This window comes from Haliaeetus leucocephalus, unplaced genomic scaffold, assembly GCF_000737465.1.
Source record: "Haliaeetus leucocephalus isolate CR32 unplaced genomic scaffold, Haliaeetus_leucocephalus-4.0 Scaffold484, whole genome shotgun sequence".
Lineage (NCBI taxonomy): Eukaryota > Metazoa > Chordata > Aves > Accipitriformes > Accipitridae > Haliaeetus > Haliaeetus leucocephalus.
The window spans coordinates 7,493,404-7,517,374 of NW_010972920.1; the positions used below are offsets into that span (position 1 = coordinate 7,493,404).

The 23,971-nt window shown below is 39.2% G+C and overlaps 1 protein-coding gene across 1 annotated transcript in view; it reads left to right on the forward strand.

The window, feature by feature from the left end:
* SPATA5 (spermatogenesis associated 5) overlaps positions 1–23,971 on the forward strand; it is a 203,453-nt gene that overhangs the window by 16,951 nt on the left and 162,531 nt on the right. The window contains exons 10-11 of the mRNA XM_010575615.1: positions 10,549–10,703; positions 19,157–19,366. Coding sequence (XP_010573917.1) covers positions 10,549–10,703; positions 19,157–19,366 — 365 coding nt within the window. The remainder of the gene's footprint in view (positions 1–10,548; positions 10,704–19,156; positions 19,367–23,971) is intronic.

Consider the following 23,971-nt stretch of genomic DNA (forward strand, 5'->3'; position numbering starts at 1 on the left):
TTGCAATAACATCTATTTGGTTCCAGTGAGGATGCTGCATTACAACCACTGAAACTTTGAGACTTCTGTGAAAGAAGCACTAATCGCTTTGTTTTGCATCAAAGGTTTTTTTCTTCAATTGCCTGATTGTAATACAGTTAAAGGTATCTTTCACTTTGCTTAGCCTTTAGGATTATAAGGGTTCACTGGCTTCAGCTGGCTGTTACAAAAAATGTTACAGAAATGAGAAATTGAGCTACATCTTTGACCAGTATGAATCAGCATTACTCTGATGAATCTGTGAAGCTACTTGCATAGACATATGATATGGTCTCTTGTCTTATGTTCATAATTTTAAGAGTCCTGTTGTTTGGAGATCTTACTGTCTATGGTGTTCATTTGGCCCTTTTATTACCCTTGTGTTCTGATGAATAATATAGCTAGGATGGAGAGTCTTTATCCTGTGCAATCGGTAGATCTGTATATTGACTATATGTAGATACTAGATCTGTAACAGTGTAAGTTATTTAGAGGGATACTGGACTTGGCTTTTTTTGGAGCTGAGAAACTTCCTGCTGTATCTTTTATGACCCCCAAAAGAATTTCTGCAATCCGCTTGCATTAAAAAGGGGAAAAAAAAATAATCAGGCAATTGAAGGGCTGGCTCCTAGTTTTTTTGTTTTTCCCTGTAATTGACAGGGAAGTAAATTCCCCTGAAACCCAGGAATGTCTCTTTGTTAGATCAATGTGGGTTCCCCCCCCCCCAGCTTCTGCAGTTTTGGTAGCCTGGCCACCTGCAGGAAACGTGAGCCATTTGGGCTAATGTGATTAACAGTGAGTCTCTGTGCACCCTGAGGACCAGCCACTGACTGGTCTTTCAATTAGACAAACGCTGCGTTCAATATGTGGCTTCTCAGCCTTGTATCTCAAATCTGAGCTCTTCGTTTCAGCTCAGTCACAGTCTTGATGAAACAGCCTAGTGTTAGGGCATCAAGAATATCTATCCTTTCTTTAAGCCATAAAGGTTCAATCTGAACCTTTCCCAACAAGATTTGGACCTGAGTTCTGCTGGGGGTGTACAACAAATGTAAATATTTTTCTTGGATTATAATCCTAAATGTATGAATGTGGGCTGAGACACTGTTGGAAGTGTAGATTTTGACAAAGGCAATTGATGGCCAAGGCAATAGGATTGTTTGTTTTGCAGGGTGTTTTTTGGTTTGTTTTCAAATTAACTGATTGCAGTTACAGATTTTAAAGGGAAAGCACTGCTTGACATGCTAGAGTTATCTTATTCCCTTGCGGAAAGTGACTGAAAATACCATGTCTGTGTTGTTATTTATTTATTTATTTATTTTAGCACAGAAAAAGATTGAAGCTATGCTGTTGCAAATGATCTGCTATTGCATTCTCTAACTGAATACTGGTTCCCATGAGACATTCAGAATGAGGTGGGAAAGGCTGCTTGCCTTTTCAGAAAAAGGTCATGTAGAAAATGCGGGGGGTTTGGGGAGTATTAATAACATGTATAGTCAGATGGTCAATACCAAAAAATGTGTTCTTATGAAATTGAGAGATTTTTTCAGAAATGGCAGAACACTGGATTTTGAAATGCACTGAAAAGTCCAGACACAATACAGAAGTAAAGCTACAAATTAATTTTTGGACTGGAACAATTGAGTTTTCTGACACTGTGTTCCATCATGTTAATTTATGGTGTAAGAAGACCAAGAAAATCCAATCCCCATCTTCAGCATTCATGAGTTTTAAGTTAGTGTTGTGTTCTGTAATTTTAAAGCTGGGTCCTTAATGCAGAAGCTGTTTTTAAACCAAAGCAATTGACCTAGTCTTCCATCTTAACAGGTTATGAACAAATGTGTCCTTGCTTGCACGCACACATAACAAAGCAATGTGGCTTTTTTGGAATCAGACTGCAACATATGTTTTTTGATTGTTTCTTAGAGCACTAACTCAGAATGATGGTTTTCGTGCAGAAGTGGCTACATCTGGATGCTGCTGAGCGGCTTGAAGGAGCATGCTTGAGACTGGGTGGGGTGTGTTGACCTTATTCTTGTCCGTGGTATCCCTTGCCCTCTTTCTTACGATTTCTTCCCCCCAACATCTCAGGGCAAAGACAAAGTCAGAATTGGTTTTAAAATGGCTGTCTTAGTTGAACTATTTTAAATGTCTACTTTCCCAAGATTCCACAAAGATTATTTCAGCTGCATAGGGTTAGATTCTCACCCTTTTACTTTGGTTCAGCGTCATTCTGATGTGACTGGAAAATTTCTAAATCTCCTTTTTTCCCCCATGTCTTTGCATATGCTGAGTGCACAGATGTTTCCTTAGTGCAACTGTCTTTGTATCCAGAGAGAAAAAGTCTTGCTCTGTTTGCCTCTCTGAAGAGATGCTGGTGCACGTTATGTTCCTTTTTGTAGTTATTTTCTCTTACATAAAATCTTTCGCTTTTTTTAATGTTTGTTTGTTTTGTAATGGTACTTGATTTTTGTTTTTGTATGGAGAATGTTGCACTTACTGCAGTCAGGGCATGTGAACTTTCGGTTTTCATCATAACTAATTTTAAGTGTGTTTTTATCTGAAACTGGCTTGCAGTTAATTGGATGATGGGCCTGCTGACTTCATATACCCAGGTGTGTGTTGAGTACTTTATAACCTGTTTAAAGCACATCCCATTCTGTCTGCCGATATTTATATAAGCAGGAAATAAAGAATATTTTCAGAAGAGTTGATCAATAACTGTTAGTAATATTTTAAATTAACCTTCATGGTAGATACACTGTGTTCTTGCTTTTGCAGATTCAGTGGTACAGAAGAAACTATATTATTAATGTGTGGCAATACATATAGAAACTTCTGCATTTGAATGGATTGGAGGGTCAGCCCCAAAACAAGTTGTTCGGTTTGAAGGGTGAAGGGGTGCAGGACGCCAGAGTAGCCTGCGTGGGTGCAGCCCTACCTGTGCAGAGCAGTGGGCTGGGAAATGGCAGTCAGAACGTCATTCCTCAGCTTGCAGATCGTGAAAATTGAACACTATATCATTTTGCTTAAGAACATGATAAATTTAGGGCAGACATTAGGCTGTCTTAGGCTGGGTCATTGGCTGAGCTGTGGTGTGAACAGACAGTTTATTTTCTAGACCTGGGAATCAGTGCAGTGTTGGTAACCCAGCTCGAAGTCACATTGACAGGAGTGGTGTGCTAGGCGCTATTCTACTTATCTGGTTTTGTGTTCCTCAGGGGCTTCAGCTCCCGGGATGTGTAGCTGGATAAGAGCTGTGTGCCAAGCGATGTTATTCCTGTAGCAACAGCAGAAATTCTCAGCAGTCTAGCACCTTTGAATGAATGAAAATGATTTAACCGACACTAAACTGATTTTTGAAGACACACTTCAGTCCACGATCTTTTAAATTATCCTATAGGTTTGTATTTTTTCCACAATGATCTGAGCTGCTTGCTCCCCTGTGTTAACTTTAAAGTGTTTGCATATCTAAGAACTGAAGACAACTTCCTGACCTTTAATCTCTGAGAAGGACTTGGCAAATCTGTGGACTTTTACTTGGTAATGAAACATGCTGTACGTGGAGTCATTCATCTTAACTGGCACTTTCCTAACTGGAAGGTATTCTGCAGACTTACACGCTTCCTTCTTCCTCTCTCATCATGTCTTTTCTAACTTTCCACCTCCTGCTGGCTGAATTAGCATAACCATGCTCACTGTTATTGCTGACCAGCACACAAGCACTGCAGTGTTTTTTTTCTCTTACTAACAGAATTCATGTTCACTGCAGCCCTCCAGTAACGTGGCATTAAATTATCGCTGGTGATTCAGACTTGGTTCCTTGTGATACAGAAAGTTATTTTATTTCCTGGTTCTGGAGCAGGCTCCAGTTATGAATTGGAATTACGTATTTGGACTAAAACTATTTTTTCTCCAAGACAGAAGCATACTCTTGGGGAAGTTATTTGTTTGAAAGGTGTATTACATCTGAAGAAGCCTTTAGTAACTTTTTTAATTTTGGAAAGGCAATCATTTTTCATTTTGTTCTCTGTTTTGCTTTTTCATGATGTGTCTGGTACTCATTTATGCCACTTTGTCTTGTTTTAGGCAGAATTTCATTTGACGCAGTTGTGTTTTTAGATAAGGTATCTTTTGAATTTTGGCTAACGCTTCTCTCCTTAGTTCTCTTCAAATTTTGTTTAATCAGTTGCTTTGCTATTATGTTCTTTGAGTGACCATAATATGGGAACGTCTAGAACTCAAGTACAGTGTCATCTCTGTGAAGCAATTGGTATGCATTTTTTTTTCCTTTCAGCTTTTGTGCTGAGTCTGGTTTCAAATGTAACTTCAACAGCAACGGTAACAGACTCTGTTTCAAATACATTTGAGGTGCAATTCTTCCCATACTAAAAATCTGTAGGAGTTACGTTCCCCTCATAGTGCATGGGGAGGTACTGATTGTGTTACGGTTCATCTCACTCCATCTTGCTCTGCTGGCTTTAGAAAGATCCGATCTAACCCGTTTAGAATAGATATTCATCCTCAGGTTGCAAAGTTGCAAGCTTTCTCAGTATCTGAGTAAACAATGATGTTTTCCATAGCTGTGCTTTTTTTCTGAGTAAGCTAGCATCAGCTATACTTCAGGCAAGCTATTTGTGTAGAAATGGTAATATAGGAGAAAAGTTCAATGTTTTCTGACTCCCTCTCAGGCTCCAGGTAAAACGTTTTCCTGGAATATATAATAGCAGACTGAGGATCTGAAAGCAGTCTTAGTTCTTTTGTTTAATTGATAAAAGATCATAAAAGATCCTCTGGTGAAATGTAGCTTCATTTATATGTCTGTGTTAGTTATGCAGGAGTAAAATCAGTTAGCAGTAGGCATTTGTATGTAGAATGAATAGCTTCTATTGGGGGGGCAGAGCTTAAATATTTTCAGGCAAAGTTTTCACAGGTCTCCTGACTTTAAATTTTAGCTATATTCTGATTTGACAACATTCCTAATCACAGTTAGACCGGCATTTAGGCACTAACTGTTGCTTCTTGTCTTTCTGCCCTTCCTATTCTGGTAGCATGGCAGTCCTTATTTTTCTTCTGACACACGTATGACTAACCTTAGCTAAGGTATATTTATGTATGAGAGAAGGCTAGAAACAAGCAGTCTGGTATTCCTTATTTCCCTCTGTTGTCATTGTCTTAGGATAAATGATGTGTGTGTACCTGATCTGCGAATAAACTGTTTCCTGTAAGAAAGAATTTTTGAAAATAAAGTTCTTCCTTCCTTTCCCTCCCCTGTCGCACCTCTCAGCAACTTTTAGTCAGCTCCATAGACATGTTCCAGCAAATGCTGGAGCTCTTCACGAAGGACTATAAATCCTGTACATAATCCCTACAGTAGATTAGTGCTCAGGTTAGCCGAGTGAATTTGCAATGTTATGGTTACAAGGGATTTAAGGGCATTATCTTTCCTCTGCAAACAGTATATGAAAGTTCTTCAGAGATTTTTCCCGTATAGCACTGGCAGCTAAAGACAGATTGCAGAAGATCGTTTCAAGACCAAAAGTAAGGGTTTTTGCTTCCTGAAATGTTTTCTAAATAGGCATGCATTTTATGTACAGATTAAATAAATAATAAGTTTAAAAATATATTTATAGGAGTCTGGTGCATGGATTTTTTTTTTTTTTTTTTAATTCCTTGGTAAATATTTTGTTGTGTTTGATTCCATACTTATGTACATTGGAGGGAAAAAAAAAAAGACAAAACAAAATCAATGAAACAAAACAAAAAAACCAAAACAAAACACACCAAAACCCCCTCCAAATTGTAGAATTTTCTTAGGATGCAAACAGAAGAACACATCTGAATTTTTCAGCTATTGGGAATGGTGGTTCCTGCCTCCAGGTCAGAGGAAAGCTTGCTAGTAGTCCACAGACATCAGGTGCTTGCCTGGTACTGTTCCATTATCTGGGGAGTAAAGGGAAAAAGAGCCTTTGCCTCGACACATCCCTGCTGTCCCTCAGTGCTTGTGGCAGCTGCTCTTGTTTCTACCTAGTGCTGTCTCACCGTGATGGGTAGGAGAGCTGGTTTGCTGGGTCTGCACAGGATGAAAGATCAACTGAACAGGTGAGGATGTGTCTGTGGGATGTTCTCAGTGGAACGGTGATCCTTACCAGGTGATGGCGAGGCTTCCATCTGCTAGGCAAACAGGCTTTGTCTGTGTTACTGTACATTTATGTGTAACTGCAAAGAACATACCTACACGTTCACTATTTTTTTTTCTTGGATTTGACCATCCAATATCTTGATATAATGAAGTGCTATAAATTCCCTTTTGTTTATGATGCTATGATATGTTCAAGAATACATGTGATTTGTAGTATATGATACTTGAAGTTCTATAAAAGACTTCCCGGTATGATTTTGGGGGTAGTCATGAATGAGTGCAGAAGGCCATGCTGATTAAAAATTGCCAAATATAAAGCAGAAGAGCTCTTTATCTCAGAAATATTAAACACTGGAATAACTTCTGTATCCATTGCCTGTGAAGTCAGGTTTCTAAAGTTTTTAAGTTATATGAAATGCTTTTTCTATGCATAAAACTGTTAAATTTTGAAGTATAGTATGTAAAGATTTAGAAGTTAGAGGAAGATGCCCCATCCAGTGCCATTAGGAAGCTGAAATCTTTCTATGTGCTGTTGAGCATTCTACTTCCAGCCATGCAAGAGAGTATCATGTTGGATCTGACAGCTATTACAGGGAGAAATGGTATGCGTCTTCTGGATTTGGCCATAATAATTTGGGAGGGAAGTGCCAGATTAGCAGCGAAAGAAGAAACATTTCCTTTTATAAACAATCTTCAAGAACATTACAATTTCTTTGAAGCTACTTACAAATTCTTGTATTGGGATTCTGGTAGAGTAAGTCCAGACAAGATGGATTTGTGGAAGAAATAGCTGATGGGCAGTGAAAGATGCATGATTAACAATTCCGTTTTGTTCAGTTAATTTCCTCAAGTGTTGTGTATATTCTGTTTTTGAAATCTGAAGTATATATGTTCATCGTTTTATGTGGATGCTTTCTATTATTTACAGTAGTGTATAATTATACACAGACTCTGACAAATATAGCAGTGTCATAGAGTCTATTTTTAGGCTCAGACATTTGTGATTATGATCTAATGTGCCAGCACTTAGCCAAGCTATGAGCAAGAAAATCTTACAGGGAAACAATGCTATCGACCTCATGCATAGCCTGGTACCAAAGAAGGATCATCTGTTCCAGGACAGGGCGTTCTGCTGGTTTTTTTCCCCTCTGTCCACTTGGTTTCCTCTGTTCTAGACAGACAGGATGAGTTGGTGAGGTAGAGCACACAGTTGCTGGACTGGAACAAATTGTTTATTTTCCATTGTTTGTAATCATGCATGACTTACTGTGCTTTTTTCTTTTCTTTTTTTTTAAGCTGGGATTTTCCATTTATACTCCACTGAGAATCAGTGTTGTTCACTGTTGCAAAGGCTGCCTTCCGACTTAAGTTTCTGCTCTGTATAGGGTAGTCCTAGGGACCAGTCATGTATCCCCTTACTAGAAATAGGTAGCCCACGCCTGTGCAAACAGTCCCACTGACCATACGGCAGGGATTCATATTGGAATAAAACAGTGAACACCTATTCACCCACTTCTGAGCCTTGTCAGTCATTGCCAAAAGGCTATTGATACTCATTAGTCCTTAAGAATGAAGTAGCATCTAAAAAGGAGCAAGCAAAGCTGAAACAAATGCTGTGCACAGAGTCCGTTTACAGCAATCACATATACTCAAACCAAAACATTCCCATGTGAAAGATACTTAACAGCTAAGCTGAGATGCTCGATGTTTTCTGAGGTGCTATGTCTGAATCTTCAGTTTATCTGAGTTATAACTTCTGTAGTGATAAACTTGGGTTTGCTGTAGTGTTTCACCTCCTTTGCCTCTGCATTGCTTCTAGCAGCATGTTTTGCACCCTACCCTGCATTTCCCTACATTAAATACATCTTTCAGTGTCTCGAGACAAGGATGTGTTTTTCTGCCTCCAGCAAGCCACTGGCTGTATCCTTCTCCTGTTAATAAGACTTTGTTCCCCCCCTCTGGTTAGAGGTCAATCTGAAGTGCAGGAAAGAATGATTATGATAACAGGAGGAAACAGGAAGAATCATGCTTTCTTTTTCAATCTGTTTTTTATTATTGTTTTAATGTAAAACATTGTTTCAATTAAATGCTGACCTGTGCAGTGGCGTGTGCGTGCACATGCCGAAATGAATTCAGGCTTTGTTTGGAAAGCTGTGACCTCTTTATTCCTGTTCTGGATCAAGGCTGTTGCATTTCAAACCCACTGCTGAGGACTGAAATTTCACTCATACTCCTAGTAGCACTGGCAGTAACAAACCTTAAGAGCAGTATTCTCCTTAGTGTTTTTATGTGCTGTTCTCTCTCAATTTTTAAAATAAAACTTGTTTGGTTTTAGGAAATCCTCATGTCATGGAAAAAAGATAACCATGACACGATTAAAATGCATCAAATGGCAGTGGGCTAAAATGGTACCTGGTGGAGCAGATATGTATAGAAATGAGGAGCAGAGATCTTTATCAGTTACTTGCTTTCTCTATGACTTAATTTAATGCTATATTTTTTATTCTTTCATTTTTTTAAAGCAAGAGTGCCATGTGAATTGGCTTCACCAAAAAGAAAACGTAAGACTCAACCCCAATACCTGCTCCCACACCCAAAGTGTTAGCTGCAATGACACTAGAATAAGATGTAAACTCATAAGAATATGAGTTTTTTATTTGCTTGGATGTAATTTTTAAATCTGGGGCGGGTGGACCTATTTGTCTTGCTTAAGTTTTTTGTTTGTTAAAATGAACTGTTTCAGAGGAAGGAAGAAAGGGGGGGAGGAATAACATGAAAATTGTCTGGTTTGTTAAAATGAGTCAGTTATATTTTATACTTGTCCTCTGGTGACCAGATTTTCATTTTTCTCCTTGGCCTCATGGAATGTTTTTATTTATATATCTTATTAGTTCTGGATGTTCTGTGCAAGGGGAAACCTGAATTACAAACTTTTTTTTTTTTTTCCATTATTGTATTAAGAGCCTGGGTATTGAATGCAGGTGCTCAGACTCTGCCATAATTGGCAGTTTATGGAGGGACACCAGCTGTACTGCTTCACAGGGGAGATATTATATCTCTTCACACGTTGTATATATATTGTAGGAAATGCAGAATTCCTGTCATTGTCAGAAACTTTGCATGTCTGCATCTACCAGTGCCTCTGTAGAAAAAAGACAACAATCCGCTGAAAGTTAAAACTGTGTCTATTTTCAGAAACAGCTTATCCCTTTTATTGTCCTTTCATGTAGCACTGATTGATGTTTTGTTTGGTTAAATATAAAAAAGATTTAACAAAAGTTTGTCTTTTTATGGTCATGCAAGGCAAACTGGTGTTCTACTAACTGCCTCATTTTTTTTTTTTTGTAACACGTGACAACAGATGATACATATCTGCATGTGTGTGGATGTGTGTATACCTGTATACAAGATTACACTCATCATGTAAAAATACACAAAATGGCATATTTAACAGTTTCAGTTCACAGAACAGGGTTGGAAATAGAAGCAATAGAACTCCAAATTGTATTAGACCTTAAAAGGCATAATTATACAGTGGGAAAACTGTGATGCTTCTGGGCATCTTACACAACAGGCACCATAGTTGCTCTCTCTTGGGAATGCCTGGGAGCTGCAGATGGTATCGCTTGGTCCTGCTTGAGGAGTATTGATATATTGATGTGTGAGTAGGTGGGACTTGTGTGGCTTTTGAAGGATCAAATTATAGAGGGAAGCTAGGAATTACTATCGAGATTTATAGGTATTGTATGTGAGTGATTCGGCCAAACAGAGGAGAAGGTAAAAGCTATCCCTGCATTTGAAAGGTGTCATCACTGAGGGGAATGAAGAGCCATTGAGTGTTGCAGGGAACATTTGTGGCGTGTCAAGAAAAATATAGGTATCTGGCATCTCACGAGGTAGCAAAATAGGGTTCCAATGAAAGTAAAAGAAATCTCATCAGTTTAAGAGCGGCTTGGAAAACACAGTCCTAATAATAGAGGAATGGACAAGGTTGCGAACGTCTTATGTGAGCTGACTTAACATTTGCCTTGAATATTAGTTACCCCTCTTCCTCTGTGGTTTAGAAATGTGTTCGGATTGATGTATAGACATTTAGAGGTTTTGCCCTGTTAGCTTCATTGCCAGGAACACAGGGACAAGGCTGTTTCGTTCTGTCTTTTTGGAACAGATTTAGTTTATAATCTGTCTGTGGTGATTAAATGCCCTTTTTCCTGCTCTCTCATCAGAAGTGTCTTGCATGTTCTTTGACCTAGTTAAGGCCCGGCATTGAGACATTCTTTTGAACATTATTTCCTTTCCAGTGCTGCTGTGTGTTTGTGTGTTGTACACTTTATGTTTGTGAGAACCAGGAGGAAGTCTACATATTTCCATGTTTTTTTTGTTTTTAATAGGTTTGTACGCATTGCGGAGAGCACTGGGGAAAAGACCTAACCTATTAGACAACGAGGTGGCTGGGTCAGTGATGATTGCTTTCAATGACTTCCTGCAGGGGATGAATGATGTCAGGCCCAGTGCCATGAGGGAGGTGGCAGTTGATGTGCCAAAAGTAAGTTATTTTTTGCAATACGCTAGCAACATTGTTAGAGCCACGTTAAGATTTGCAGTTAGGTGTTGAAGTGCCCTACCAAAAGAGAGGAATTTTGTGAAGTGGAAGCCTCAAGTTACTAATAAATGTTAAAAATGATCTTTTTGTTTGCGTATTTGTCTATTTAATTATAATTTTGAAGACCCATTTACAGAAGCTTAAGTTCCTAATGCTTTAGGAAGAGTTCATAGTGCAGGAGCATATCTCCTGATCTGTAGTTTTACATGCTGAGTGCATTCAAATGGAGTAAAAATCTTAAGATGTTTGCTCAAACCAGATCCTGAATAGTGGTGAAAGCTGGAGCCTTTTGTAAAGCAGACACAAACTTAAGCAGAAACCAACTGCTGGTGGTTGTAACCAAAGTGTATTGAAACAAAGCTGTGAAGAGATTGATTGCTGTGATTTTTATGTAGAGCAGTTGACTCATTCTACATGTAGTTCATACTGCTGTGATCTGTATGTCTGCAGTGGCATTACGTGGTTTTAACTGAGGGCAGAATTAGATACTGCAGGTAGGTTATCACTGCCAAGCGGTAACCTGTCAGGGGCTGTCATCATACGAACAGTGTTTTTGGTGGTGCCAGGTTCATCTTTACCCCGCTCACTGCCCTCTCAGTTATGTATTATAGTAGTTCAGGAGCAGACATAATGTAAGTTGGGCTGGGGACCTGATCTGGTTTAAGACTCTGATCTGGCTTAAGAATATTCAGCAAAAGAAAATGTTGTATTTAATCTTACTAAATCTTGACTCTGCGAGCTGTTGTGCTGGTGTTTCTCAGCAGCTCCCCAAGCCCTAGAAGAAAACATTTATGTCTCATTGCATGAAGATGAGTCATCTGGGAATTAGATTGCACAACTGTAGACCCTTATTCCCAAACTATAGGAATGGGAAATAAAATCTGCGAACAGGATGCTGCACACAGCCAGCTCGGATATCACACTTGGCTTGTTAAGAGTCCACGCTGTGCAGTGAAGTGCTGGTTGGAAATGCCTGGGCTGGCCTGTGACAGCTTTTACTGGAAATGCTGTAGTGGCATCAATATCTGCAAGGGCTAATTACTTCTGCTGAGAAACAAGAGTTACTAATTCTCTTGTTGCTTATTGTGCTACTGGCTCTTGGGCTCATGTCATTATCACTGTGCAGTGCGTTTTAGACATACCAGCCCATTTGGTGCTGGATAGAGTGCTGCTAAACAGCACAATAAAGACAGATAGAAGCAGGGTCTCAAGGTAATGCAGGAAACCTGTTCTGAATCCAGGTCAACCTACTACTCAGGCTCCTGTTGTCCACTAAACCATCCTGCCAGCAGCTTCCTTGATTGTCACTTGTTTTTATTAGTTAAACACCAGCTGCGTCACTGGAATACTACTGAAATTCATTCCCTTATTGAAGGGAAGATAACAACATAGTGCAGATTACTTTTGCGCTGACAGGACCTGCGTTTTTACAAAATAATACATACTCTCTGAAGATGTAGGGTAAATTTCAGGCCATCTGCTTGGTGCCCCGGGGTGATTTTAACATGGAATCTAAGGTACCGGATACGACAGGTTTTGTGCCCTCCCACGTCACCTACCAAAGGAGGTGCTGGAATTCAGTTTAACCATTATTTTGGGCTGCAGAGCTGCCAGTTTACCAAAACAAAGGTAACTGAGCATACTCAGAAGCAGTCTGAGTATCTGGAGATACTGACACAACCGTCCATGGAAGTCACAGTAGTGTAAATCCAGCATTGTAACGCCACCGCCACCACCCTCAAGCCTAATTAGTGCATTACCATTTGTATTTGAGGTGGGGAAGTGCCCTAAGTCAGCTCAGGTCCATGGGTTAGTTGAAGGAACTTGGTTATGCTGCAGCTAGGTTGCTGGGATGGCAGTGCAGGGGAAGCAAGCAACAGGAACCCGAACTGCAGCCCCCTGGTTAGGGCTGCTTGCTGGGGGCTTGGGACGTGATGCAGGAACACTTGCAAACATCTGAAACTCATTCATGTACTTCAGCGTAGCTATTTTGAAAAATTTGACCACTGTGTGGTTTATAGACATGCACAAGCAAAAAGAAATAAAAAAATAAATCTATTTATCATCGTTGTTAAACTTAGGTTAGTGTAATTTGCTCTTTATTAGCAAATAAGTATGTCGTCTTCTCACCTGATTGTTAGTGTCTGAGTGCCAGTCACTTAGTATTTAATGTACCGTTACCCAGAGAATTCACATGTTCGATTTGTTGTTTGGAACACAGATTGTAGCAGAAAATGTATTGTAGCTTGTATTTCCTTGGATACCTTTTTTTAAGAGGAGTATGCAACATTTTATGTTGCATGCTTCTAGTAATGATTTTTAGGTATGTCTTAATCTAATTTTACAGACTTATTTTTGCTTCTTTGAGTAAAGTTGTGTATTTAACTGCTCTGGTTGAAGTTGTATGTTTGATTTCGCTAATGTTTGCAATTAATTGGATGCTGAAGTACTTAGTTTCAGTAGAAACCAGGTATCTTAATAAGCCAAATGAATGCAACTGCAGAGCCATTAGTTGCATCATTGTGTCGATGATGCTGTGTCCTAGAATGCTTTGCTGTTTAATATTGCTGTGCTTGAATGTCTACTCCTGCAACACCTATGGGAAACCTTAAAATTACTTGCTTGCCACAGAACTGATGCTAATAGTCCTAATTTCTGTAAGAAGTTCTTCCTCTTTACTGATTTACCCCTCTTCTCAATACAGTGCTTTCAGTCCATGGACTTGAGCCACTTTCCCATTCAACACTTTGCTTAGTTGACTGTTGGCCGTGGTGTACTGTGATAGGTTACGTGCTCTGCAGTAATTTATACCAACAGAAACTGCTGTACTTACACCTTTTGCTGCATTCTTATAAAAATGTAAAAATTATAGCTGGGTGTGTGGGAAACAAAAAAGAAATAGAAAGCGTGAACCAGATAGGAGTCCAGCTTTCTTCAAGAAACTTAAAACTTGTTGTGTTTTGTTCTGTTCTGTTTTTGTTTTCCCTGACTAATGTATCTTTGTGCAATCATCCTGTATTGATTAATCTGCAGATACTTTCTGTCTGTAAGGATAGGCTTTTCTTCCCCTGCTCTCCTTGCCCTAGAAGCTATCCAGCTAGACAATTAATTGTGTGGGTAAATTTGTTAGAAGATCAGGGGTTACGTTCCTTCAGATTTTGGAGTCTGACCTTAACACTGTTTGTCATCTAAAAAATCCTTGCTAAAAATAACTTCAAACACTAAATAAATTATCAGCTATGAGATTTTTTTCCAAAGAGAAGACAGAAGTCTGAGTTACATTAATAATACCCTTTTTTTTTTTTTGCTGTTTATTGCAGATATATTATTCACTTGGCAGCCCCCTTGGTGTGGATAGAACTTTTGGGATATGCAGTTAGTTACAAGTAAAACCATTGATGTACATGCTGAATTAAACTGAGACTTTTGTCATTTTGAACTTCCTGTTTTTCAGATGGTGGGGTTTTTCATATTTCATTGCTTTGCAGTAGCCATGTGTCAATTGCATGAGAGGAGTTCAAAGTAACTTCTAAATAAAGCCACAAGTAAACAAATTTTATTGAGGGGCTCCTTCCCTTATAGACATGACACCTTTGCCATTTATGGGCTGTTGGGTTTTTTGAAGCTGGTATCACCTCTGATACTGAATGAAAATAATTACTTGTTTTGTCATGAACTCCAAATTGTTTCATCAACACAGAACTTGTTCTCTGAAATCTGCAGAACGTTGAGCAGGCTGTAAAGAAAACTTAGTTTTCAAATTAGTGTTTGTTTTTTAGGTCCTAGAATTGAGCACTAGCTCCTTGGCTGTTTAGAAGGCTACTAGGCTAAATTGCTTTTTTGCAGTCTTTTATTTAAAACCTGGAAAAACCTCTTGTTTATATGCTTATACTTGGGGTAGTAGCTAAAGACAAGGAGATGTATTAGAAGTGACTTGTTTGGGTGGCCTTGGCAAGTCACTTTTTGGTGTCTGAGGCTATTTGATAACCTTTATAGACTGCTTTGCAATCTGCTTCTGAAAAGTGCTCTATGACAAGCTAGTTATTAGGGGTTTTGTCATTGACATAAATGGAGCTCTTTTTTAGTCCAAGTATATTTAAAATTACTGGTGGGGAAAACAGCCAAAATGAAGTGAGTTTGGGGCAGTAGATAGAAAGTGAGGCTGTGTGCAGGAGGAGGTGTTGAAGGCAGAGGTATCACCATGTGCTTTTTTTGTGTTCCTGCTTTCTGCATTCTTTTGTCCTTCCATTTGTGTTCCGATTACAGTGCACATTGGCTGTGACAAAGGCAAATGCAAAATGCTTGCTGCCTGGTTCCATGTAGCATCTTGCTTTCTGTTTTTACAGAACTGTTCTTGAACTTTGCTATGTGTTACAACCTTTTTTAGAAAGCTGCTTTTTCTGCAGCAGGGATTTAGGAGAGAGGGGATGCACGTTATAAATCAGGAAGTTAATACTTCAGTTCTTTGGAGAGTTGCACTGTAGTTGCCATTCCTCCCTCTCCTATGGGTCTTTCTGAAATTTTTGTAGAGTGCTATGGGTTTTGCTTGCCTGTTTCACTCCCTTTACTGTAACTCAACGCTCAGATTTGTGTCTTTGCAGCCAAAAGGTTCTGGATGAGACATCCTTTGCACGTCTGCTTTATTTCTTTATTGCTGCTGCTTAACAGCCTCTGGGGAGTTGCTGCTCTGCATCGTATCTGAGCTCTGTTGACCTGTGGAGAGCTAAAGATTACGGCGGTAATGAAATCTTGGTGTCTTACACACTGTAGCAGACCACTGTCTTTGTATGTGTAAGCTCAGCCCCAAGGCTAGTCTTTAGAACCATTTCCACAGTGACAGAGTATCACGCTTCATTGCTCATGTTGCAAGAGCTTTCCTTTGAGTTTGTGTGCAGGTAAAAAGAAGTGTAGCTAGCTGTCCAAATGTGCACACTAGAATTTGTGTTAATTGCAGTTGGGAAGTTACTGAAGATTTGTGTGCGAAACCAATCCACCTAGTTCTTCCAAGCTTATATGAATCTAAAAGAATTATTACTTTTGAGTGTTTTATTGTTGGTGGACTGTTTTTCCCCCCCCCGCCTATCTCTATCCTTTTGAAATGAGGGGAACAAAAAAAAGTTTTGTTTAAGACTTGACCAGAATGTGAAGATAGTGTTTTATTAGCTATTTTTCTTTTAATACCATTGCTGCTTGAATTCTGCACCTTCTATTATAGAAATCTAAATAAGTTACCTGAATTTTTGACTGGTTAATTATTTTCTTTTTTAACTCATAACAGGCAAGCTCACATTTAGTGGCTCTGTTTGTATGTTCTGACCCAGTCGTCTCCCTTTCCTCCCCTTCCCAGTTCTAAATGTAAGCAAAATCAGAATAAGTCTCCAGATTACTGAAAACAACCTTGTAAGGTGGTCCTGCTTCACCTTTTCTGTACAATTCTATTGCTTGTGTTGATGTTAAATGACAGGTAGTGGGTCTGAAAAATCATTTGAATAATGCCTTAGAAGACTCGTGCAATAGTCTGAATATTTGCAAGAGGGTAAAAATAACGTTTAGGTGTTTTCTCCCTGGCTTTTTGTATCTGTGCAAAGTACTGCTAATGGATATCACCTTCTTTTGCTGAAAGTTACACAAAATTCCTGATGGCTTGCTTAATTTTAAGAAGTTCTTGTGCATGTTTGTCAAAATCTTTGTCTAGCTAGAAAGACATGATGATAGGAATGACTGGTCCATGCTTTACCAGATATGAGTAAGGATTGACACTGAAAAATGAGAAAAGCTTATATTGTATGTTTTCTTTCCTAAGAAAAAGTTGTTTAAAAGTGCCAATATTCAGTTCTGTGCAGCTTACAGAGCTGCTAGGTAGAATTAAGGGTTGTAGGGATAGGTAATATATGTTTGTTAAATGAAATTTAAAACACTGACAGTGTTTCAGATCTGACTCAGAAACACCAGTTTTCAGAATAAGGGAAGATTGGGATTAACTGTCTTGAGTTTAATTAAGTTGCTCAACTGTGAAATTTAAGTGAAAAGGCGTGGCTTGCATGGGTGGAAACCTGGCAAGGTGCAAGTGAGGTATCTGACACACGTCTTCACTTTTTATAAACTTGTATGTTTGCTTTGTTGTAATTAAAAATCTGCAGGTGAATTTCTGTGTCTTATTGTGAAAATTCAGGTGGGAAGGGAGGATTCTTCTTACCTTTAAGCACTTAACTGAGGTGCCTAAATTGGACATCTCCTTGCCATGTGTTCCCTCTAAAGGAAAGAGAGAGAAACTGGGTGTGCGGCCACCTGTCTGACTTCTGAAAGAGAGTTTGTACTACAGCTGAATTGCTCTGCAAAGTCTCTCTCTCACTTTTGACTGTGTTGGTAGCCCAAGATACCCAGCTTCAAGTTGAGTGGTAGGAATTTATACTCATTTCCCTCTTCCTTTCCACAGTGTTGTGGAGTTTGTCCCTTTACTGTTTTTGTTGAATTCATCCAAACACTTTCATTTCAAGACTAGAGACTTGTGCACAGCCCATTTTCGTCTGTTTGCTACCATTCCTTTAATCCAATTTGTGCAGTTAGTCTTGCTTGTAGTATGAAGCCGCACGTCAGAAGGGAATATTGGCAGGTTGCAAAAGTTGGCTTATAAGTTACCAGAAGTGACATCCTGCTTTGGTAATGCCCCTGCTAAAATTTTTTCCTCCCCCTGCTACTGGGATACTCTTCTATGTCTGATTCAGTCTTAACTTCGCTCTGACCCTTACTGAATTTGTGTTTCTTTTCTGTTTTTCTCCTTTTTTCCATAAGGGAATCCTGCTTTTGGCAGATCCCTCTGCTCTCAGATTCTTCTTAGTAGGCAGTGGTGATCAGCTCCACATATTTCATACTTCCCCAGGCTTATAAAGTAATTATTTAAGAACTAGAAACTGTTGGTCACTAAAAGAAAGAAAGAGTTGGTTTGTGTTTTTTTTCTAGAGTTCCTGTCACATATTCCTGGTGTGAGAGAGATGATGTTCTGCAGACAGCAGATCGGCAGCTCCTCACCTTCCAGGTAGCCTTTAAACTCAAAATATTTCTGAGGGCTTGACCCATGCATATTGATCTTTGCTGTTTGCTCTCTGCAGTCTTTGTAATTTTCTTCTGTGTCAAGGGCTGACAGTTGAGAAAAAGTTTTATTTGGTTTGCAGTTTGCTTGGACTTACACAAAAGTGCTTGCACCACATCCAAGTGCTCTTTTTCTTCCACTTCAATAGTAGACTGAATTGCCTTTTTCAGGGACTATCTATTTTTAGTTTCCACTCTGTGTACTGGTATCAGAACAATAACAATGGTGACAAGCCAGGAGCGACACCAGTTTTCAAGTCGGGAGAAAGGCGATACATTGCCTGTTAGTAATACTCTGCTTGCCTTTTGAGTGTAGCTGACTTTCCAGAGCTGAAGAGTGATTTATATCTAGTAAATTTTTGGAATAGTGTTTTAAGGCAGAAGATTGTTTGATTTAAGTGCATTTTGACATGCTTAATATTTGAAGTGGACGGGAATGGATGGTGACAGGACGAAGAACAGGACGGGGGATGTGGGGAAAAGTCTCAGGCTTGCTGACAGCGATGGGGGGAGAGGTGTAGCAGGTTTTAGATCTGTGTGCTGTTTTGGGTAGGACATATTAGTTCTGTCCCAATGTATGCCTGACAAGCCTGCCTTGTGTCTTCAGCAGAGCAAATTTAACTGCAGTTGTTTTTTAACTGCAGTTGGCTTTGAGCGTTGCTTTTTGGTGTGTGGTTTTTCTTTTCTGTAGATACTTGTCCAGAGGATTGTTTGTTCTCAAGCTTCTAGTCAAATCTGCAGTGCCCAAGTCCTATGTGGGAGTGATAGTGTCGGCAGGTGGAGAAACCGCCAAAACTTCTAACACGCAGTCTTGTTCATTTTAGTGGGATTATACAGCTGGGATCAGGGCCTTAGTCTGCAGCAATAAATAAAACCAGCTTGAGCTCATACAGTCCTTTCCTTCAGGGAAGGCATCAAAGTAATTTACAAATTCTGCATCAGCATCACATTAAAAAACCGGGACAACTGAGTTGTGACTTTGCTGGTGATCACGCAAAGTGTTGCTGCCTGTATGATCATGCTGTCATTTTATTGTTATTTTTCTGTGTTCTGTTATTGACATTTGAAGTAGATTCAAAATATTTTACCTACATACTCCAGGATAAAGCAAGTCTAATCCCCTTTTACTTTGTGTGACTTTATTGATAACTGCTGCTTGTTTAAAAAAGGCTTTTTGAAGAAGTCACTTATTAAAAACAAATTCATGAAATAAACAGTACGCATTCTACAGAGCATTTTTGTTTTCTTTTCTTTTTTTAATAGTTTTGCTCCATTGTCTGAATTCAGCAAAATGGTCTGCTTTGCAGGTATCTTGGTCAGACATAGGAGGGCTAGAAGACGTCAAGCTGAAATTGAAGCAGGCAGTTGAATGGCCTCTCAAACATCCTGACTCCTTCATCCGAATGGGGATTCAGCCTCCAAAAGGTGTGCTGCTTTATGGACCTCCTGGATGCTCAAAAACAATGATAGCAAAAGCTTTGGCTCACGAAAGTGGTCTCAACTTCTTGGCAGTGAAGGTAGGCCATTTACTCTTACATTTTCTCAACTCCTGCATAACAATTGATAGTTTACCAATTTCCAGTGCTAGAATCCAGTGGCTCTTTATGTTTGTGATCATTATATATGCTACAGCAAACACCTTGTAAATATCAAGTAATGTTTGTGTTTTCTTATGAAAAGAACTAGTGCTTTCTTGTAGGCTTTTTAAAAATTTATTATTTATTGTATTATAGAACAGAAATGATATGTTGGATGGGTGGGTAAGCTGTGTAGTGACATATTGATTATGGGTATTATTTAAAATGATTTTAAAAATGGAAACAATAGAATTCTTAAAGCAGTATAAATGAAATACAACTCTGGATAGTGGGCAGCTCTTCTGACTGTAATAATTGCTTGCAAGGAAATACTGTCATCTCATCTGTTACATTCCTTTTCATTCTTCAGGAAAGTCACTTTATCTTACTGTTCATGTTTCATTACAGATTTTTCTTGCCCTATTTGCCTTTTTTCAGGGGAAATAGTTCTACTTCATCAGTTTTTAGAAAGTTTGCAAAATCAGTTATCCAGGAGTACTCCAGATATAAGTGGGATATTCTCTCAGCATTAAGAAACACTTTAAGTATAGAAAAATTTTGGATTTCATTGCCTATGAATCAGTGTAATTGATCACTGTGGGTTGTATGGAAAACACATGAATGGAAGTTATTTAATAATAATACTGAGCTTCAACGCATAGGAAGAAAAAAAAGATAGCAGAGTGATTCCACATGGGGTAGCCTTGCAGCTGTGTCAGAATGTTAATGAAGTGCAAGAAAAAACATTTGTTTAAGTATTTTAAAAGTATCTCCTTCTCAGCAGTAAGATCACGTACTCTTGTCTGTTGACCATCTCTTTACTCACAAAGCCGCCTGTGTTGTTGGTTTCGACGCAGCTTCCTCCTCTGCCTATCCTTTCAGACTCACTGTAACTGTAGCTCTGGATCCTGTCCTCTCTGGGAGCAGAGGCAGTCACACTGACCCTGAAGCCAGCAGCCCTTCATTGCCTGTGCTTCCCGTTATTGCAGACAGGCCTCTGGGTCATGGTCACATCAACGAGAGCAGCCTTGGAAACCTCGGCCCTTAAGAAACACTACCTTTACTGCCTCTTCCATAAAGACAAAGTAGTTCTTTGTACTCCAGAGTTACTGGTAAACAAGGCAACCTTTTCCTCCTGCACTCTTTAAAAGAAAACATTCCTCTTTGTCTCGCCCAAAGCACTGATGCCTGATAGTGTGGGGAAAAGAGGCAGCAATCTGAAAAAAAACCAGTTAAAAATGAACATTATTGCTATCCTGTATTCATCAGTCATAGCTACATCAGACATTTTTACTAATGCAGTTAATTGTCCAAAAGTAAAAGGTGGCTCATGCTGAATAAGAGGTCTCTGAAGATGCACTGATATGAAATGCTTTTCTTCATGGTGGAGTTCTGATGGTGCAACCCCCCCTGTCATTGACAAGCTGCAGCAGAAGTGGCTGGCTTGGAGAAACTCCCTTTTATTCCCTGTTGGTTTAAACCCCTTGGCCTGGAACTGGCCAAATATTCAGTGTACAGATGTTTCAAGAATCACATCTCTGGAGCATGTCCAGCCTTGGATATGTTGACTCCAGGAAGGGAACATAGCCCACTTTCTCCAACTTCACATTTGCTTCCTGGACAGAAAAGGCAACATCCATCATGTACTAAATGTGTTAAACATCATTGTCTGTAGCACTTCTTAAAGCACAACAGGCATGAATTAATTTCCACTGCATGTGTTCCTGCAATAAATCTGAAGAAGATGAATATGTGGGTTTTTGGTTTGGTTGGTTTTTTTTTTTTGAGAGAGGGGGGATTTTTCTTGCTTACAGTCCTATTAATATTCCCCTTCTCTACGTTATGCCTGAAATATCTGTCCCTGGAACTGATATCAGGCTTTTTGAAATGGAAGTGTGTTTCTTGATAATTTACTTTTCAGGCTTGCGTTTTCCTTCTAGTCTCTCCTGCTCCAAATAAGTAACTTTGATGAAAAGTGTCTGTTGTACTCTTTCAGGATAGTTCAGGTGGCTCAGGTTCTTGGGTCCTTCTCGAGAACAGACTGCAGACAGGAGGCACAGCTCTAGCTATGGGAATTTGCTGCTGGATGCCGTCTCTCCCTCTGTCTTGAAACCTGAGAGGAAATTGAGTATGTTACATGCAGCGCTTACTTGGTCCAGTGATTTTTGGAAGATGGACCTATTATGTCTGCATGCTACATTTAAGATACATGGGCACAGCAAGTTCAACTCTGAAGAAGTGCTGAATGTGCTGTACTTGTCTAAGTTGGCTGTCCTGCTTGGGTGCAACAGGTATCGCTTCTGCCCAAGCCTGGCTCCAGGAAGGCTTTGCACTATTTTCCAGATGTGTCTATGCAATGTCTGTGCAGCTTGGACAGCTGACTGCTAAATGAGGTACTCGGTCGGATTATATGTAATCTGGTAAAATGTGACATTTCCATGTGTTTTGGGCATGGCTGGTTGTCGTAATGCTGTATGAGGCATGGTCAAAATAGCGCAGCCTCCAGCCCATGTCTGACTTGTCTCTAATAAGGTTTGGAAGATGGGCAAAGTCTAGATGTAATTTCTGGGCAGAGGAGCTGAAGAAAATAACGTGATAACAGACGTTTGACGTTGCATCCTGTTCTCTCCTGAAATCTATTGTGAAGTTTGAATGGTTAGTGTTACAATGAATGTGGCCTTTTTGTAAACAAGCTCTTTGATATTTGGCCAAAACTTTTTATAGCTATATTTTCACCAAGATTGGTGACCTTTTGCTTTTCCAGAGGAAAGCAGTCAGTTGGTGGGTTTGTTTTACAAAGCAATCTTGCATATAATTCCTAAGGGGGATTGTTTATTTTTATTCCTTCACTTGACTTTCTTTGTCTGTAATACAATATATCTGCTAAATTTACTGGGGAGGAGGTTGTCAACTACTTTCCAGGGGATGGCTCTTCCTGCTCCCTCCCACCGCCCCTTTTTCTAAATCTCTCGCAGCACTGAGGCTTTTCAGGGTTTTAGTGGTCATCTTGATTATTCCCCCTCCCAAACCTCTGTTACAAAAAGACAACTGAATTGTTCTTAACTTCTTGGAGAGTTCTCAGTGTTTTGTGGTCATGGATACAAGCGAGTATAAGACTGTGTGAAGGAATGAATTAGGATAACTTTTTCTTTCTTCAGGATTGAACATCAGTCTTGACTTATCAATAGTTTTTGGTCTGGTTGAATTCTTATTTCAGTCAGCCTTATATGCACTTTTTTACTTCTTCACACTCCTTTTTGTGCTCGCCCCAAAATTTGTAATTTTCTTCTGACATATATTTTGTGCATTTCTTTTAATAATAGGAAAAAAAATTGTATACAGATATTGGACCCACTAATATTCGTAGGATGGGGGATATAATTTTCAGCTTCTGTCAGGCTGATGACACCTCTCTGTTATATATAACTGTCTCTGACATTTTTGCTTTAGGTGTCATCTAGCTTTCTGAAATTGAACATGAAGAAAATGAAACCCTTTGTCACTGTATTATTTCTGTGGGCTTTTTTCCCCCTCTTTTGACTGTTTATGTAGTGGGTATCTCTCTGTACTGTTTTGACAGTTCCTGCACTTAGGGTCAGCTTTGACTGCCTGCTTTTTTGAGATATATGTTGATTAGACCACTATGATTTTTATGGTGCTTTTATAAGAATATTTTTGGAGGAAACTTCTGTATCTTGCTGTATGGCATAGAAAAATTATATCTGCATTTGTCTTGCATGTTAGTTTATTTAGATTTGTTACGACTGCCCTCTCGGATTTTTTTTTTTTTTTTTAAATTTTTTTCTACATTTTATTTTTAGGAAATCCTGTATCATTGTGTTGGGCTAAGAATCTAATGAATATTACTTTTCTTCACGGGTTTTCTGTTGGTTTTCTGGGAAGCAACTTGCAGAGAATCTCTGTGAATTTTTTTTCTCTTCTGTTATTGTGGTACATACATAATTCACTTTACTACCAAATAAGAAAACCATTGCACTTTTTTGTTTTTAACCTATTTCAAAATGAACACTAAAGTTTGCTCTTATGTTGTCAGGCTGGGAGGCACCATCACAGTACCTGCCCAGATAAACTCCATCACCCAGTTATAATGTGTTCCTTAGCTGAGGGTCCCCATAGGGCCACGGGGACTGCAAAATCCTTTTGCCCCTTGAGTTGCCCATAAGCCCAGGATGCTGCATACTAGAGGGATGTATGTTGTTGATAGTATCCTGCATTGCATTACCTTCTACTTACTCAGCCTGCTAAAATCAGAGGGAGACTTTCTGCTAATTTCAGGAGGCTTTTGCTCAGGATTATATCAACGGGGGACTTTGAGTTCTGTTTTCTGTCCAACAAGCAGATTACCTGAGTTTACAAAATAAATAACAAGAAAAATTATGTAACTTCTATATGCTTGTAATGGTTTTGGAAGCATAATTTTTCTTCTTGCTGCTTAGTGCTTTTTAATATTTGTCTGTTTAAAATCAAAGCTAAGGCAAAAACTCACTTAGTGACAGTGACAAAAACCAGCTTAAATTTTCAGAA